We start from the raw sequence: 14940 nt of genomic DNA, 5'->3' as shown, positions 1-14940 counted from the left end.
TGATTTTTTTTTCTCATTAACTTCAGGAAAGTGCAAGAAAAAACTTCAGTATTGAACAGAAACTTCTTGTACATATTTCTACACCTCTAAATTTGAAAACAGTAGGGGTAGTCAGTTTCGGTATCTTTTGTGCTTTCAAGATTTTTCAGGAAATGCCAAGATTTTTACCTTAAAAGATTAGTGGTCTTGGGGGGCTTAAAAGAGTAAAACATCTGTAATGCATTGAACATTCATATGTTCGCCACATTTAGTGCTGTATTTTTTAAAGTCGAAGGTATAAAATTTAATCTAAAGAAATTAAACAATAACACCAATTCTATTTTGAATAACAAATTGATACTTCTTATTATTCTTCTCCACTTTTATGGCTTGATTGTTCAGTGCACACTACAAGTTGCTTCAATGAATTACTGCTTACCATGCTTAGTTATGCGCTTATTTTCTGTTACTTTTAAATTTTATATTGCAAAAGGTTTTGTTATTCTGGTACTTAACAATTTCGAATATGCTTTGACTTTTGTTATGAACATCGTCACTTATAACGGGGGCAAATTATTCCAAATGTAGTGCTGGTTATTAATAGTGGTAATGATAATAAAAAGCCGGTTGAGTGAATATCAGCTTTTTAGTTTTCGAATATATTCGTTTTTATCGAGATTCGAAAAACTTATCGATTCATTTACCACTATTTATCACACGTTTATAAAAGGTTAAACTGTATAAAGCTGCGTGCTAAGCTACTTGTCAAATCATTTTTGCATACATCATTCGAATTTTAAATTTGAATTTTCTAAACAGGGAAAAAGAAAGGCAACAGCAAGCGAATAATCACCAGTAATAGAATAATTATGATTAATTATTTGTTTTTTTACCTCCATGTGTAGGAAATTTAGATTTGAATTTGATTTTAAAAAGATTTCATTTTGATTTGAAATATTAGAGGAATTAAAATTTCTCACAAAAGTCTTCGAAATTTTGAAAAAAATTAGTTTTTGATTTCGGAAATTGTAATTAAAATGACTCGTTGTGTTTAATTGCTATTGTATTTCCTTCCTTTTAGTTTCTTCACTAATATGATAATTGTTTGTAAAGTTCACTGCAGAAATTATTGATGTGACTGTATTGTAGTCGCGTTTGTGATACGATTGTAATATAAATAATGATGCTAATTTTTTACTGAACAATTCATGATTAATTACTAAGATTCGACAATGCTGATATGTTGTTTGTGTAAAAATAGCTCGATTACAATGGCTTGACTATTTGCTGAAGTTAGCTTTCTGACAGAAGTATACAATGATCATAATCTGTCTGTTAGCGAAGCGTTTAACAATTTGAACTGAACTTGGCTTACCACATTCTTCCAAAAATGCTTCTTACTAGAGTAAGAACTTATGCTAACTAATAATCTAGTCAGCATAAGCGTAACCTGTTATCAGTATTCATTGAAACGTTGCATTCATTGTATAACATTCTAAGACTAGGAAGTAAGATTGTACTGTTTTACTACTGTCTCATATATTTATTCTCGCCTACTGCATATGTAGATATTATTCATTTAATATTTTTTATTTATGTGAGGGTATAAAGAGGTTTTATTTATTCGCATTTTTTACAATTACAGTTCTGTTTACTGATTTTTCCTTTTTTTTTGTTCGATCACTTACAGTTCAAAAAAAAAGTTCCTTTGTTGCTTACATAATATCCGAATGCGATGATTTTCTTCAAAATATACTCGTTTGGCGAAAGTTCTGGAGGGATAAGATGAGTAATATGTTCAAGTTAATCGGTAATGTCTAATATATCCAAGCTAATCGATCGTTCTGATATATTCAAGCTGACCAGTCATGTTTGATACGACCAGGTTATCCAATTATGTATATCTCTGCATACCACTGCAGTGTTTTGGAATCGTTAGAGTATCGATTTTAGCTGCTGTAGAAGTAGATCTTTGTTTTATGAGGAAGTGGAAGGAAAAGTTTGTTTACCACATAAGAATTTGAGATTTTCTTTGAAATATTAAGTTCTATCAAGAATAATATAACATGATACATCGGATTCTGTTTGATGGCACGATGCAAGTAATTGAACTTAACGAATGTAATTTTGTTGTTGGAATTTTGAATAAGTCATGAAGGTTTTTTCTTTATGGAATGGAAAAAGAGGAAGTGGCTGAGAAATCTTTTTGCGCTGATTTTGATGATGAGGAAGAGTCGGAAGAACTGGAAATTAATCTCGCCTCATCATCGTTAGCAAAGGTTTGTCTTTTTTGCTACATTTGATGGGAAAGATGAAATTGCTGGATTTTTTTTTCGTGTTTTATAGAAAGGCAATATTTCGAAAGAAACAACTTTTTCTGAACTTGGTCTAAGCAAATGGCTTTGTAATCAGGTACGACATCTTGCCATGAATACTCCGACACCAGTACAAGTGAGGTTTAACTTGTTGCAAGCAGTTTCTCTTTCACAGTATCATCGTGTTTATTGGAATCCTTAATTGCTATAGAATCAGGAAGTATACCTTTAAGAAAGTCACTAAATTCCTATGTGTTTTTTGTTTCAGGTAAATTGTATACCTCATATTCTTGCTGGTAGTGATGTGTTGGGTTGTGCCAAGACTGGTACGGGCAAAACGCTAGCATTTGGTCTTCCGATCTTACACGAGGTAACTCTTTTTTACCGATACAGATAACCTAACCAGTAAATGTCTCGGGTGACTTCCCTGAAGCTGGTGTAACGTCTTTCTGATCTTTCTTTGCTTCGTATGTAATTGCTTCATATTATGGATAACATGTTTATTTCATTACGTCGATTAAATTTTCCAAATCTGTATAATGTTCGCATTACAGTTAGCAATTGATCCCTACGGTATCTGTGCATTGGTATTAACTCCAACTCGAGAACTTGCAATACAAATTGGTGATCAGTTTGCGGCACTTGGTACGCCAATTGGCCTTAAAATCGGTATCGTAGTAGGTGGAAAAGATCGTGTTGCCCAAGGCAATGATTTAGCTAGGTATGTGCTAAGAAATTTGATCATTTCATTAATTGTTAAATTTAAAAGAAGAAAAATGTTATTTCTAGACGGCCTCATATTGTTGTCGCAACACCTGGACGGTTAGCTGATCATCTGGAAAGTGACTCTGAAAATACTGGCAAGCTTTTCAAAAAACTACGATTTCTAGTGCTTGATGAAGCCGATCGTCTTCTAGATGGACAGTATTCTATAGAAGTAAGTGATATTTTGTAAATGCGAAAGAAAAATGGATTTTTGGTGACAGTTATTTTTGTTTCTATAGCGAAAATACTAAGTAATCGATATTCTATAGGCTACGATATAACATTGGCTTGAGTATTTTTTCACTTGAATGCTACGATGAGCGTAATCGATAGAAGAGAAAGAGGAATGTGAAGAAGTTTTCACGCGGTTAAGTTAATATATTTTGCAGCTAAAAACTATCTTGAATTTTCTACCAAAACAGCGACAAACGTTGTTATTTAGTGCTACAATTACATCGGCACTAAGTCAACTACACCAGGTGATTTTTTCAAAACTTTTTTCTTCATAGAAAAAAGTGAGCAATTAAATGAATGTTGAGCGGTACCACTTGCATTATTTTACTCTTATATTTCAGGTATCCGTCAAAAAACCATACTTTTTCGAAGATAAAAGCGAAATTGCTACGGTTGATAAACTGGAGCAAAAATACGTGCTTTGTCCATGTGCTGTAAAAGATGCTTATTTAGTATACGTTGTAAAGAATTTTCATGAGAAACATCCGGATAGCTTAATTCTGATATTTTCACATACATGCCGAGAATGTCAAGCGTTGGCAATTATGTTCCATGGACTGGGTTTCCAGGTTTCTTCGTCTTTGCATAATAAATTTATGAGCGAAAGGAAGAGAAGTGATATATTTTTTTAGAGTAAATAGTGTTCTCATCTATTAAAAGATTTTTCCAATGATAACCATTCGGACATGTCATTTCATAAGAATCTTTTAATGTTCGGTCTGGAATTTTGAAATGGCACTTAAACTCGAAATATTCAAAGTACCTAAAATAGATTGGGTGATTATTAACTGGGTAGAGAAAAATTGCAGGTCGGATCATTGCATTCTCAAATAAGCCAACAGGAAAGAACATCCTCTTTAACCAAATTCCGATCTGGTCGTATAAAAATTCTGATATGCACAGATGTTGCGTCACGTGGACTTGACATACCTCACGTAAGTTTTTTTACCGTTGATCGTAAAGGTACGTTGGATCATGAGGTTTTCAAAAATCTCGGTATTGCAAGCCTTTATTTCCCTAGGTTTATGGAAGTTGTGTCCAAACAGCCCTACATTAATGAAGCATAAAGCCTTCGTAATTTCTTATTCCATAAGATACGCTTTGTAAAACATTAGTTGTAACTATATAATTCAGGTCGATTTAGTTATCAATCACAACGTGCCACAAAATCCCAAAACTTATATACATCGAGTTGGTCGTTCAGCTCGAGCCGGAAGATTTGGTTGTGCACTTCTGTTTGTCACTCAATATGATATATTTTTGGTTCAGGAAATTGAAAAAGTAATTGGGAAAAAATTGGATAAACTCATTGTCAATGACAAAAAGGTTACTGTTATTACATTCTTGATCATAGTTTCAAAATTATCCGAGGGTTTCGGATGAATTAAAGGATTACTAGTTCTTCATTTAGGTAACGCAGTACGTAACACAAGTGCTAGTAACGAAACGCGAAGCGGAAATTAAATTGGATCAACAAAATTTTGGTGAAAGAAAAATAATAAATAAGCGAAAAGAAATGCTAATCGCTGGATTGGATCCTGATGAGGTTGAAAAAACCCTGAAAATGCAGCGTGAACAAAGGTAAATGTTGAGGGCACAATGTTTTGGTAATAAAAGATAGAATGGAATATATTTGTCGGTGTTACTTATCATTGATGCTATCATCTAAAGGATTTTCTATAATATAGAAAGATGTCAAAGGAATTTTTTGATATATAGATATACAGGTAACATACAAAGATGTGAATTTATTGTCACAACTGGAAACATTTTCTTCTTGCGAAAATGATTTATTACACAAGAAGTTTGTCTCAGTGAGCTATTGCATAAATACAGTAAAGAATATAATATAGTACAGTAAAGAACAGTAAAGAATATAATATAGTAAATTTCATGATATCAGTATATCATATTTTAAACGGCTAACTTTTTTCTTCACGCTCTAGTGTTATATTTTTAGTTTGATATATTTTCCAGGAAACAGACAGGGAAAAAGAGACGCAAACAATTGAAGAAAATAATCGATAAAGAAAAATTGAAAAAAGAGAGAAAAAAAATCAAATCCACAAGATAACTATTCGGGTGTTATTGTCAAAATAAACTTTGATTTAACTTTTCTCCTGACATCAAATTCATGTTACTAATAAAAATGCAGGCGAGAGGAGGGAGAGAACTTCAATTCCTCTTGTGAGGATAAGAGAGAAATAATTTCAAAAAGTTAGATTTCTTCTCATACTAATCAAAAATTTCAAACTAGTCAATTACAGTCCCAATTTTGTTGTATATATCGTCCTCTTTTCGCATTTTAAAATGTTTCAGTTAGTTTGGCCTGTAGAGTGACATTAAGCGGCGACAGTACTGTTAATTTTAATTCGTTATTCTGCTAAATTTATGATCAGATTTATTGAACAGTTTTATAAAAATTCACAAAATTATTTATGAAGGATGAAGGTAAAAGATATGAAGGTGGTTTTTGGAACAAAGGGAAAATTCCTGGGTATCATCAAAATTATCAAGTTTCGAATTTCTCAAATTTAAACGACGAATTCTGCAATAACAGCGGTCAAAATTATCCAAAAGAATGCGACGATATTAGGGGATGTTGGGTTGCTTGTTTGCAAAGTTCGTTGCGTTCTCGATTATTCGACGTTGCAAATTTTGCATTTCAAATTAAGGACTTCGAAATGGTTGCTGATGTAGTGTGTTTATCCGCCGTACCTGTAATTATGCAGATGTCCAGTTTTATTCTGAGTGATTTGAAATTTGAAATGATATTAAAGCACCTGTCATTTGTGTCTTTTTGAAATAAAACTTATAATGTTTTATTATCGTAGTATATGTACACCATTGAATTTCGCAATTTAATTTTGACATCATCTTTTCCATTACAATTTAAATGTTGAATTGAAATTCTGCAAAATTGAATTTTATAGAAAATAAGGCGATTCCTTCCCTCCAAACAAATATTGACATCATTTTCAAAATGTTTACTTGTGTTTTTTTTTTCCTCTCCTCTTCTTGCAGTCGCATTTGATAATCATTTTTTATTCCTACACGAAAGAAACATAGTTGTTCATTGTTAATGCTTATAAGAAAGAAAAGAAAGTGTAAAAGGATGAGAAATACATAGTAAATAATAGAATTCCATCTCTGTCTTTTTTTTTTCTCTTTTAATAATTACAAAATGAACGATAAAAATGGTTGGTGTTGTTTGATGATTGTTGATAAAATGAAATGCGTGAAGGATGGGAAAAAGATGCTAGAATAGTCGTCCATTTACATCATTGGTCGTTGAATTATTACGGGACAATGTCTGGTTTGATTTAATCATCTTTTTTTCCTCTTTTTTACGATAAATTTTGTATTAATTTCTCAGTTTTAAATTAGGCAAAAGATTTTAATCAGAAAAAAAAGGCGTAATTAAGCAGCATTTATTAATAAAATTTCAAGAAAAAATACTCTAATTTAACGTATAAAATGCTAGGAAACGCATTCATTGTTTTAATATAAGCGCAATCATTCGTAAATGATATATGTGACGTTGATATGATTGGATCATTTGAGTATGTACGCTTCGAATGTCTGGAAATTAGCACATATATTATTTCTGGCGTATCATTTTTTATAATGTTATTTTGGTTATGTTACGTTGATAATGTTACATACTCAACTTATGGCCACACATACACACATAGACACATATACATACAAACGCACATACATACATACATATACATAAGCTGATAAACATGTGTCTCAATCATCCAAGTCGAAAGCCGGAATCACATTCATCCAGTCATAGGACGATATAAGGAGGAGTGCAAAAATTCTTGGATCGGATAAACTTCCGCTATCTTCATTTCATCACTTTCCTTTTAATTTACACTTCTATGTTCTTTCAATTTATGATATTTTTAACAGATTCATTTATGTTGTTTTCACCCTTTGACCCTTTGTTTTTTATTTTCACCCATTGTTTTTTGTTTTTTTATTTTCACCCTTTGTTTTTTTTTTTGCTGGCAGATTTTAAACATTTAAAGTAGTTTCGATGAAATTAAAATTTGCATTTTTTATTAATATTTTAGAATTATGAAAGGAAAAAAATATATATATATAAAGGTTATTTAAGATAAAATTACAATTACTTCTATTTATTGCAGTTGTGCGGAAGAGGTCAGGTGAGATTACCTGCATGTCAATGTTTTGTTTTTGCGTTGTATAATTGAATGTTACTTACATTCTGTTACTAAACAGATGATTCCATCTGCTTATTTAATTAGAGATATTATGAATATATATATCATGTTCATGTCATATTTGTGTAGAATATTTGTTAATTGCTGTTTGCTGGGTAATTCTTTGGTTTGTAATAATTAATCGGAATTATTTAATATTTTTATATTAATTATGTTTTATAAACTTTGCGCATCCATTTCATGTTTTTAACAGTTATTTTCAGGCTTTTTATCAGAGTATCAAAACACCCTAAACTGGTGATTCGGTGTGATAACTATAAAATGGCATTAAATAAATTAATTGGGACATTTGGTCGTCTATCTATAAAGAATGTCTTCCAATATGGACAGAAACGTGCTGCATCAACAATGAGCGTTCGTGATGCACTCTCAATGGCGTTAGACGAAGAATTATCACACGATGATCGTGTTTTTTTATTGGGTGAAGAAGTTGGACATTACGATGGTGCTTATAAGGTATTCATGTAATATTATTTTGCCATTTGAGTTGTAGTAATACTATATCATTTGTCAAAATAAGCACTTCGAAATCGAAAAGAAAGTGAAAGAAGAAAATTATATTTTCAAAAGTTCACTTACATTTTGTACTTTCTTCACATAGCAGCTTGATTGATATGAACCAAAATAAAGGGCATACATTTAGGAAATTTTTTTCCTTCTTAATGATATACATCAAAAAACAAAAATGCGCAACCATCTGTCGGTTCGTCGTTATTTTTGATTGATATGTGTTTGTAGGAGAAGAGCATACTCAACAATAATATTTGTTGCCACTTTTTCCTTTTTTTGCCAATATTTCCACAAACCAAAAATCAAGCGATTCTTTTTCAAGGTATCAAGAGGATTGATGCGTAAATTCGGTGAGTCTCGCGTCATAGATACTCCAATTTCGGAAGCAGGCTTTTGTGGTTTGGCTGTTGGTGCAGCATTTAGTGGTCTTCGTCCGATTTGCGAATTTATGACTTTCAATTTTTCTATGCAGTGTATGGATCAGATTATAAATAGTGCAGCCAAAACACATTATATGTCAGCGGGCCAAGTGAGCGTTTTTGTTAATGTTAACACATTTTTCTCCAATTTTCCAATTAGTACTTTTTAAATACTTGAAATCAGAACCTTCAGTATCAAATTGATATCAATTAATTATATCTTCTGATTTTCCTAAGGAGGACAAAGTTCACTTTTGGCATCTGTATTAGTCAGTTATAGTATGATAGCAGCATAAAAAATTCTAGCTGCATTGTCCCATTGTTTTTCGTGGACCAAATGGAGCAGCTGCCGGTGTTGCTGCACAACACAGTCAGGATTTCACTGTATGGTTTTCCCATTGTCCCGGATTAAAGGTATTCTTTTTTAACTTTTTTTCAACTTTTTGCTTCCATATTCTATTCTTTTTGTTTAGTTTGAAGCAGACCTTCGTAAATCAAAATTGTTTGAATTGAAAATTTTTCTTTTTTTGAAATGTTTGATACTTCTGTTATTTGATCTTTAATCAGTTCATCAGATTTTCTAGGCTTTACAATCGGACAGCTGTATTCATCAGCAGTATGGAACAGTGTTTGTTGCAAAATATTGCTTAACTTAAAATCTTTTGATGTTGAATGAACTACTGAAATAGAACTTTGCTGAGTCATAGTACATCAAGTTTTTGATCTTTCACCTTGCAGGTTGTAACACCGTATTCTGCTGAAGATGCGAAAGGTTTGCTGAAGTCAGCTGTTCGTGATGATAACCCTGGTAGGTAATTATATCTATGAGAATGTTTGTATGCTAGAGATTACCTTTCCATTTCAAAATATGTTAGTACTTTAATAGGAACTACTACACATTTGATTTTTCCTTTTGTATTTGCTAAGATAAGAATTAAAAAAACGTCCTTTAACCGAAAACTGAATCAACAAATCAGTGAAGTGATTCATGTCTCAACTGTTTTTCAAAAAACCAATGTCCTCTCATATCATTTATGTAACAGTAACCTACCTGAATAACTAGTTTTTCAATATTATTAGTAATACTAATGTTTATCAGTTGTTAAAATGCCACGATAATATGGTATAATATTAACGAGAAGACAATGCAGAATGAGGGAAACTTCTCCATATAGGCTACTGCTTGTTATTCTGATAATTTAATAATAACTTTAAAACAATTTTTTCAATAGAAAACTTCATATACATATCTAATGCATTATCAATTCCATATTTTGTCATTAAATTTTCGTGATCAATAAGTGCTATTTTTACAAATATCTCATCAAAATATTCCCTTCCTTTAAAAGAACATTTACCAAATTCTTAATATAGTATCATTTCTAGCAATGAAATGTTCATATTGCGATCCTGAAATAAAGACAGCTTAACGATATTACTAAACTATTATTATTCACTTTTTTTTCCAAACAAAACGTGAAAAACTGCTAACGCTAATCCAATAAATAAGACAGATAAAAAGAAATATGTTGTCAAATTTCCGTTTCACATTTGCATAATGGAAACTTTTTTCTATTACTGGTAACTTTGTATTATCTTAAGTTGCAATTGGTCATTACTTAAACGTTTGTGCTATTTCGGATTATCCCATCCTAGGCATAGGTGAATATTGACCTTTGCAAAAATTTGTTCATTTACATCCTTCCATACCTACTATCTCTTTTTCATTCGTAAAGTCTTCCAATCGGAGGATTTCCGTATCTCTGAACAGGTTTGCAAGCAACTAGTGTCATTTGATCTAAGCGTTTAACGGATATATCACAGTCTGGTACGATACGCCGGAAACTGCAACAATTAGTCTTTTTTTTTTTAAAAAAAAATCCTTCTTGGAATATTTGGATGGGAGTACTGATTTACTGCAGAGCACTGATTCGCTGAAGGATTTTAGGTAATGCTGAGAAAATTAAAAAGTGGTAAATATAAATAATTGGGAAGTAAAGTAGTTGTGCCATTTATAATTTGGACAAAACATTGAAACAAAATTTGGAAATGGAATCAAAATTGAAGATTATAGTTTAGCAAGGTCCAAAATTTAGCTTTATTAATTTTTTTTAGTGGTTATGTTAGAGAATGAATTGTTGTACAGCGAAATGTTCCCAATGTCGGATGAAGCACTGAAGGACGATTTTATGGTACCTCTTGGCAAAGCTAAAATTGAGCAAGAAGGTACAGATATAACACTTATCTCATATTCAATTGGTTTGGTACCAACAATGAAAGCGGCCGAACAACTAGCCAAGGAAGGTATTAGTGCTGAAGTAAGTTCATATGTCATCTTTTAAAATTTTCTTGAATTGAATTTGGTAGTTTCAATTCTTTTTATTTAAATCGTGTCAAAATTGTATTTCTTGAAAAAGGAAGATTGATGTAGGAAAGGAAATCGGATAAAATTTGGTTAAAAGATAAAGTCGAATTAATAATTAATTTTTGGTTTCTTTTCTATATCGCATTTTTCAGGTGATTAATCTCCGATCCATTCGCCCGTTTGATTTTGAAACGGTCAAAAAATCAGCCATGAAGACTCGCCATGTAGTAACTATTGACAATGGATGGCCATTTTGCTGCGTAGGATCGGAAATCTGCATGCAGGTTTGCACTTTACATTGTACTCTGCATTGCAGAAAATTTTTTTCCATCTTGGAAATTTAACTATTGTTCTTTGCCTACTAATTATTTCGGTTTAGTTAAACGAATCAGAAGCATATGACGCTCTGAATGGTCCCATATATCGAGTAACTGCTACCGATGTCCCATTGCCATTTAGCGAAACTCTCGAAAGGGCAGCACAGCCACAACCGGAAGATGTAGTAAAAATGGCGAAAAGATCATTGAAAAAATAAGGCTATAGGAAAATTAATCTTTATTTGTCACAGTGGAATTTCTGATAATGTAAAATTTCTGATAGGTGGTTTTATGGTGATGAAATTTGGTAAAATTTCTGGTATCTGATAGGTATGGTGGCAAGTCATCTATTTGTTAAATTGCCGCAAATGTTGTAAAAGTCTGCGAAGTTTCTGTTGACTATAATTGTTAAGGTTCAGTTTCTCCTAAAACATTTCGATTTTTGCAATAATTAATTTTATTGTACATTATTACGATAGAATCGTATTCATTTCTTAAGCAATGATCTTTTGAGCCATCCAGAAGAAGAAATTATCCATCTTAAAATTTATTCAGGAAATATAAGGGAAATATAATAAAAGGAAATATAATAAAAGCTTTAAATTAAAATACAAAGCTAGCACATACAATTTGTTGACAACTTGAATAACTTTTGGCAATCCGCTCTGGTTCACAACATACTTGCTTGAATTGCTCAAATTGTTACAGTACAAGTGAAGGTGCATAAGTAGATGTAGATAAGTGTAGATAAGTAGGACCGGAAGACAGTTTTCTAGACTACTCCGGTATAACTGTGGGCTGGCGTCCAATAACTATTATCTTGCTTAACTATCACCTGTTACCATGCTTTATTACCTTGCTTAACGCGGCTCATGATTTCATTACTTTTGCGCAATTAATAACTCCAAGATGAAGGAATCATCCATGATATGCGTGATCAAGATAGTTGTTAATGATGTAGTAAGTACGTTTGCATAGTATCATTAATATTTACATGTAAGAATCGGTATAGAAAAGATAATCTGGTTTCCGATTAGGATACAAATTACTGGAAAACAATTAAAAAAATAAAAAGCGAAATTTGAAAAAGTATTTTTTTTATTTCTTTCCATTCCTCAGATAACTTTTTTAATTATTAAATACATTGATTTACATCTATTAATTATTGATTAGCAATGGACACTTTGACCCGCCGTCGTATTCTTGGTACAACATCTTTGATCACTTGGGACGTTTTTCGTTCACCTTTTGCCATTTGAAACAATTGTGTCAATGCCGGATCGCTTTCTTTCTTGCCAATCATCTTCATACAATCTTCCATCAATGCTCTAAACCAATATTCGGTAACATTGATCATTGATCATTATTTGATATTGACCTTCATTTTTAAATTAATTGTAGGGAAGTGATTGCAAGAATATGATAGTGTATTTATGTGAATTGGAAGGGAAGTTGTATAGATTTCATCATAAAATGGTCGAAAATTTGTCATTTCTTTGGAGAGTTCGTCACGAATTCTCGGGATGTTCGGGAAATCTGTGAAGTTCCGAACTTATCATAGGCATATACGTATGCATCATTTCATAGAGATCACTGCATAACAAATCATAACAAATAAATGCATAACAAATGCATAGCAAATCGAATACTATTGTTGAATCATATTTTGGAATCATAATAAGTGAACGATTATCTAATCAGTTAATTACTTGTCACATACTTCTAGTAAAAGGGTTCAAAAAAAAAAATAAGTTTATTTTGCAAAAATCACTCGCCGAATATTTCGAATCATATCAGAAATGATGATGATCAACTATAATAAGGAAATGTTATCTGTAACATAAAAAATAACCGTGATTCGTTGCTTGTTACATCATCACGAATGTCAATAAGAGTGAAAAGGAATTCTTGAGTCATTTCCGGATATTTACGAAGTAACGATGCTATTTCCAGCAAAAGCATATCCTTATCACGAAGTTTGATAAATTCAGCAATTGAATGTAACACATTTGTTAAATTTTTCCCCTATAACATCGAGAATTTTGTTTTAAATAACTATTCCTTACAATAATAAATAATGAATTAATTAGTAGTAGTAGCAATAATGGTAATAATTTGAAACAAGTAAGTAATAGTTTTTTTTTCTTTTCAAATAATATTTGAAACAAATTTGACATTTGTTTGATATTTCTTCTTTTTTTCCAAATAATATTTGAAAAGAAGATGAAATTAAATCAATTTTAAAGGAAAAAAATTCTCATTCTCTTACTCGACGTTTACCAAATATTAAATTAAATTCACTGGTACTAAATTTGATGTGGTGTAGTGGCATGATGGTTTGTAAATAGATTATAGCAAATTATTGAATGATACATTAATACTTTCCAGAAGTTTCAAGCAATAAATATATCAAGATGATACAATAATCATTGCTTTCCAACAAGAATTGATAAATGATGGCAGTATGCATTCAATACAGTATGTCAGTTTCAATATCTAGTAAGTTACGATATGAACTGCACTAAACAGTTCAATAGTATTGATAATAAGTTTGATGAAATAGTATCTTATATCGATACAGTATACCAGTTATTATCTTGTAAGAGGTACGATATGAGTTATCACTGAGCAATCCAATATAGCATTGGTAGTTTTGATGAAAAGAAAATCTGTTAAAAATCTACCTTATTAATATAATTAAGTTGTGCATATAATGGATTAAATGTTACACTTATTGTTTCAATATCATTTTGAAGGCATTTTGCAATAATACAACGTTTCCGATATTCGGTACAAGTTAATTTTCTAAAATTAATTAACAATTATAAAAAAAAAATCATTTCCTTGGAAATTTATAACAAATTCAATGTGTAAATTTTGGAAATATATAACTCGTATATATATATGAGAGAGAATTAATTTTACCTGCTTGCAATAGCATTTAAATATTCAGCCACAATTTTGAATTCAATAAAACGAAGTATTTCAATATGAATATCACATCGAAGATGTTTATAATCATTCTCATAATCTCTTATTGTTTCACAAATTGTTCCAATAATATTTGAATCTTTCATCCTAAAATTTTACAAATTTGAATTTTTTCTTTTCCTTTACTAAATATTACCATTAAATTAAATGTTCTATCGTTATGAATAATTAAATTTCATGAACGAAAAATTATTCATAAAATTAGCATTTGCCACAAGATTAGTTATTAGCTTTAGCTATCAGCAGTCCTGAAAAAAAAGAGGATAATATGAGATAGATAAGTTTGGTTGCAAAAGGTATACCAGCGGAAAGTTTCCTTAGGTGGTATTAACGAGATATTTATTTTTTTGTTTTTTGCATTGTCACATTTCTCCTTGAAGGTGATTTTGCATGTATTTTTATTAAATTTCAATGTAGTTGAAACATTTAAGTAAATGTTATTTTCAAATTAGTTTACCATTGTTTGCTTAACAATTGTTCGAAATAATTATAAAGATCGTTACAAATTTCATCACAAAGCATATTCATCCTGTAAAAACAAGAAAGATGGAATAATATTAAACTTTTATTTCAAATCAAAAAAAAAGACATCATAAATGGAATAAAAATATAAATTTGATAAATTAATAATAATAATAATGATAATAATAATAATAATAATAATAATAATAATAATAATAATAATAATAATAATAATAATAATAATAATAATAATAATAATAATAACTAATAATAATAATAATAATAATAATAATAATAATAATAATAATAATAATAATAATAATAATA

The 14940-nt window shown here is 30.6% G+C and overlaps 4 protein-coding genes across 4 annotated transcripts in view; 3 read left to right on the top strand and 1 right to left on the bottom strand.

The window, feature by feature from the left end:
• The first annotated feature begins 2145 nt into the window (after positions 1 to 2145).
• On the top strand, positions 2146 to 5378 carry LOAG_01335 (Ddx49-A-prov protein). The gene is made up of 11 exons (XM_020445710.1): positions 2146 to 2258; positions 2326 to 2430; positions 2563 to 2664; positions 2849 to 3015; positions 3084 to 3231; positions 3449 to 3538; positions 3635 to 3862; positions 4103 to 4228; positions 4428 to 4619; positions 4705 to 4874; positions 5271 to 5378. The coding sequence occupies exons 1-11, from the start codon at positions 2154 to 2156 to the stop codon at positions 5365 to 5367; spliced, it is 1530 nt and encodes a 509-aa protein (XP_020303858.1). The 5' UTR covers positions 2146 to 2153; the 3' UTR covers positions 5368 to 5378.
• Positions 5379 to 5731: 353 nt separating this feature from the next.
• LOAG_01334 (hypothetical protein) lies at positions 5732 to 6097 on the top strand (the record flags this gene model as incomplete). Its single annotated transcript, XM_003136873.1, has 1 exon — positions 5732 to 6097. The coding sequence occupies one exon, from the start codon at positions 5732 to 5734 to the stop codon at positions 6095 to 6097; it is 366 nt and encodes a 121-aa protein (XP_003136921.1).
• A 1647-nt stretch (positions 6098 to 7744) lies between these two features.
• LOAG_01333 (hypothetical protein) lies at positions 7745 to 11585 on the top strand. Its single transcript, XM_003136872.2, has 7 exons — positions 7745 to 8005; positions 8382 to 8588; positions 8785 to 8892; positions 9217 to 9286; positions 10594 to 10796; positions 10996 to 11127; positions 11223 to 11585. Exons 1-7 carry the CDS (start codon positions 7811 to 7813, stop codon positions 11376 to 11378), a joined length of 1071 nt encoding a protein of 356 aa, XP_003136920.1. The 5' UTR covers positions 7745 to 7810; the 3' UTR covers positions 11379 to 11585.
• Positions 11586 to 12308: 723 nt separating this feature from the next.
• The window catches only part of LOAG_17087 (hypothetical protein), a gene marked incomplete at its 5' end in the record, with an annotated part of 4134 nt that continues 1502 nt past the window's right edge, over positions 12309 to 14940 (bottom strand). Inside the window, 5 exons of the mRNA XM_020449746.1 lie at positions 12309 to 12488; positions 13013 to 13185; positions 13845 to 13965; positions 14086 to 14238; positions 14609 to 14680. Coding sequence (XP_020306669.1) covers positions 12323 to 12488; positions 13013 to 13185; positions 13845 to 13965; positions 14086 to 14238; positions 14609 to 14680 — 685 coding nt within the window. The 3' untranslated portion in view covers positions 12309 to 12322. The remainder of the gene's footprint in view (positions 12489 to 13012; positions 13186 to 13844; positions 13966 to 14085; positions 14239 to 14608; positions 14681 to 14940) is intronic.

Source organism: Loa loa (assembly GCF_000183805.2).
Source record: "Loa loa unplaced genomic scaffold supercont3.39, whole genome shotgun sequence".
In the NCBI taxonomy this organism is placed as follows: domain Eukaryota; kingdom Metazoa; phylum Nematoda; class Chromadorea; order Rhabditida; family Onchocercidae; genus Loa; species Loa loa.
This window is presented reverse-complemented; position numbering and strand designations above follow the sequence as displayed.

What these genes read in the sequence shown, in the direction of transcription:
- LOAG_01333 (XM_003136872.2), top strand. Translation starts at nt 7,811, where the DNA reads ATGGCATTAAATAAATTAATTGGGACATTTGGTCGTCTATCTATAAAG. An exon ending in ATTACGATGGTGCTTATAAG is followed by an intron (nt 8,006 to 8,381) that starts GTATTCATGTAA and finishes TTCTTTTTCAAG; the next exon opens with GTATCAAGAGGATTGATGCG. An exon ending in CCCATTGTCCCGGATTAAAG is followed by an intron (nt 8,893 to 9,216) that starts GTATTCTTTTTT and finishes TTCACCTTGCAG; the next exon opens with GTTGTAACACCGTATTCTGC.
- LOAG_01335 (XM_020445710.1), top strand. Translation starts at nt 2,154, where the DNA reads ATGGAAAAAGAGGAAGTGGCTGAGAAATCTTTTTGCGCTGATTTTGAT. An exon ending in ATACTCCGACACCAGTACAA is followed by an intron (nt 2,431 to 2,562) that starts GTGAGGTTTAAC and finishes TTTTTGTTTCAG; the next exon opens with GTAAATTGTATACCTCATAT. An exon ending in TCATTGTCAATGACAAAAAG is followed by an intron (nt 4,620 to 4,704) that starts GTTACTGTTATT and finishes TTCTTCATTTAG; the next exon opens with GTAACGCAGTACGTAACACA.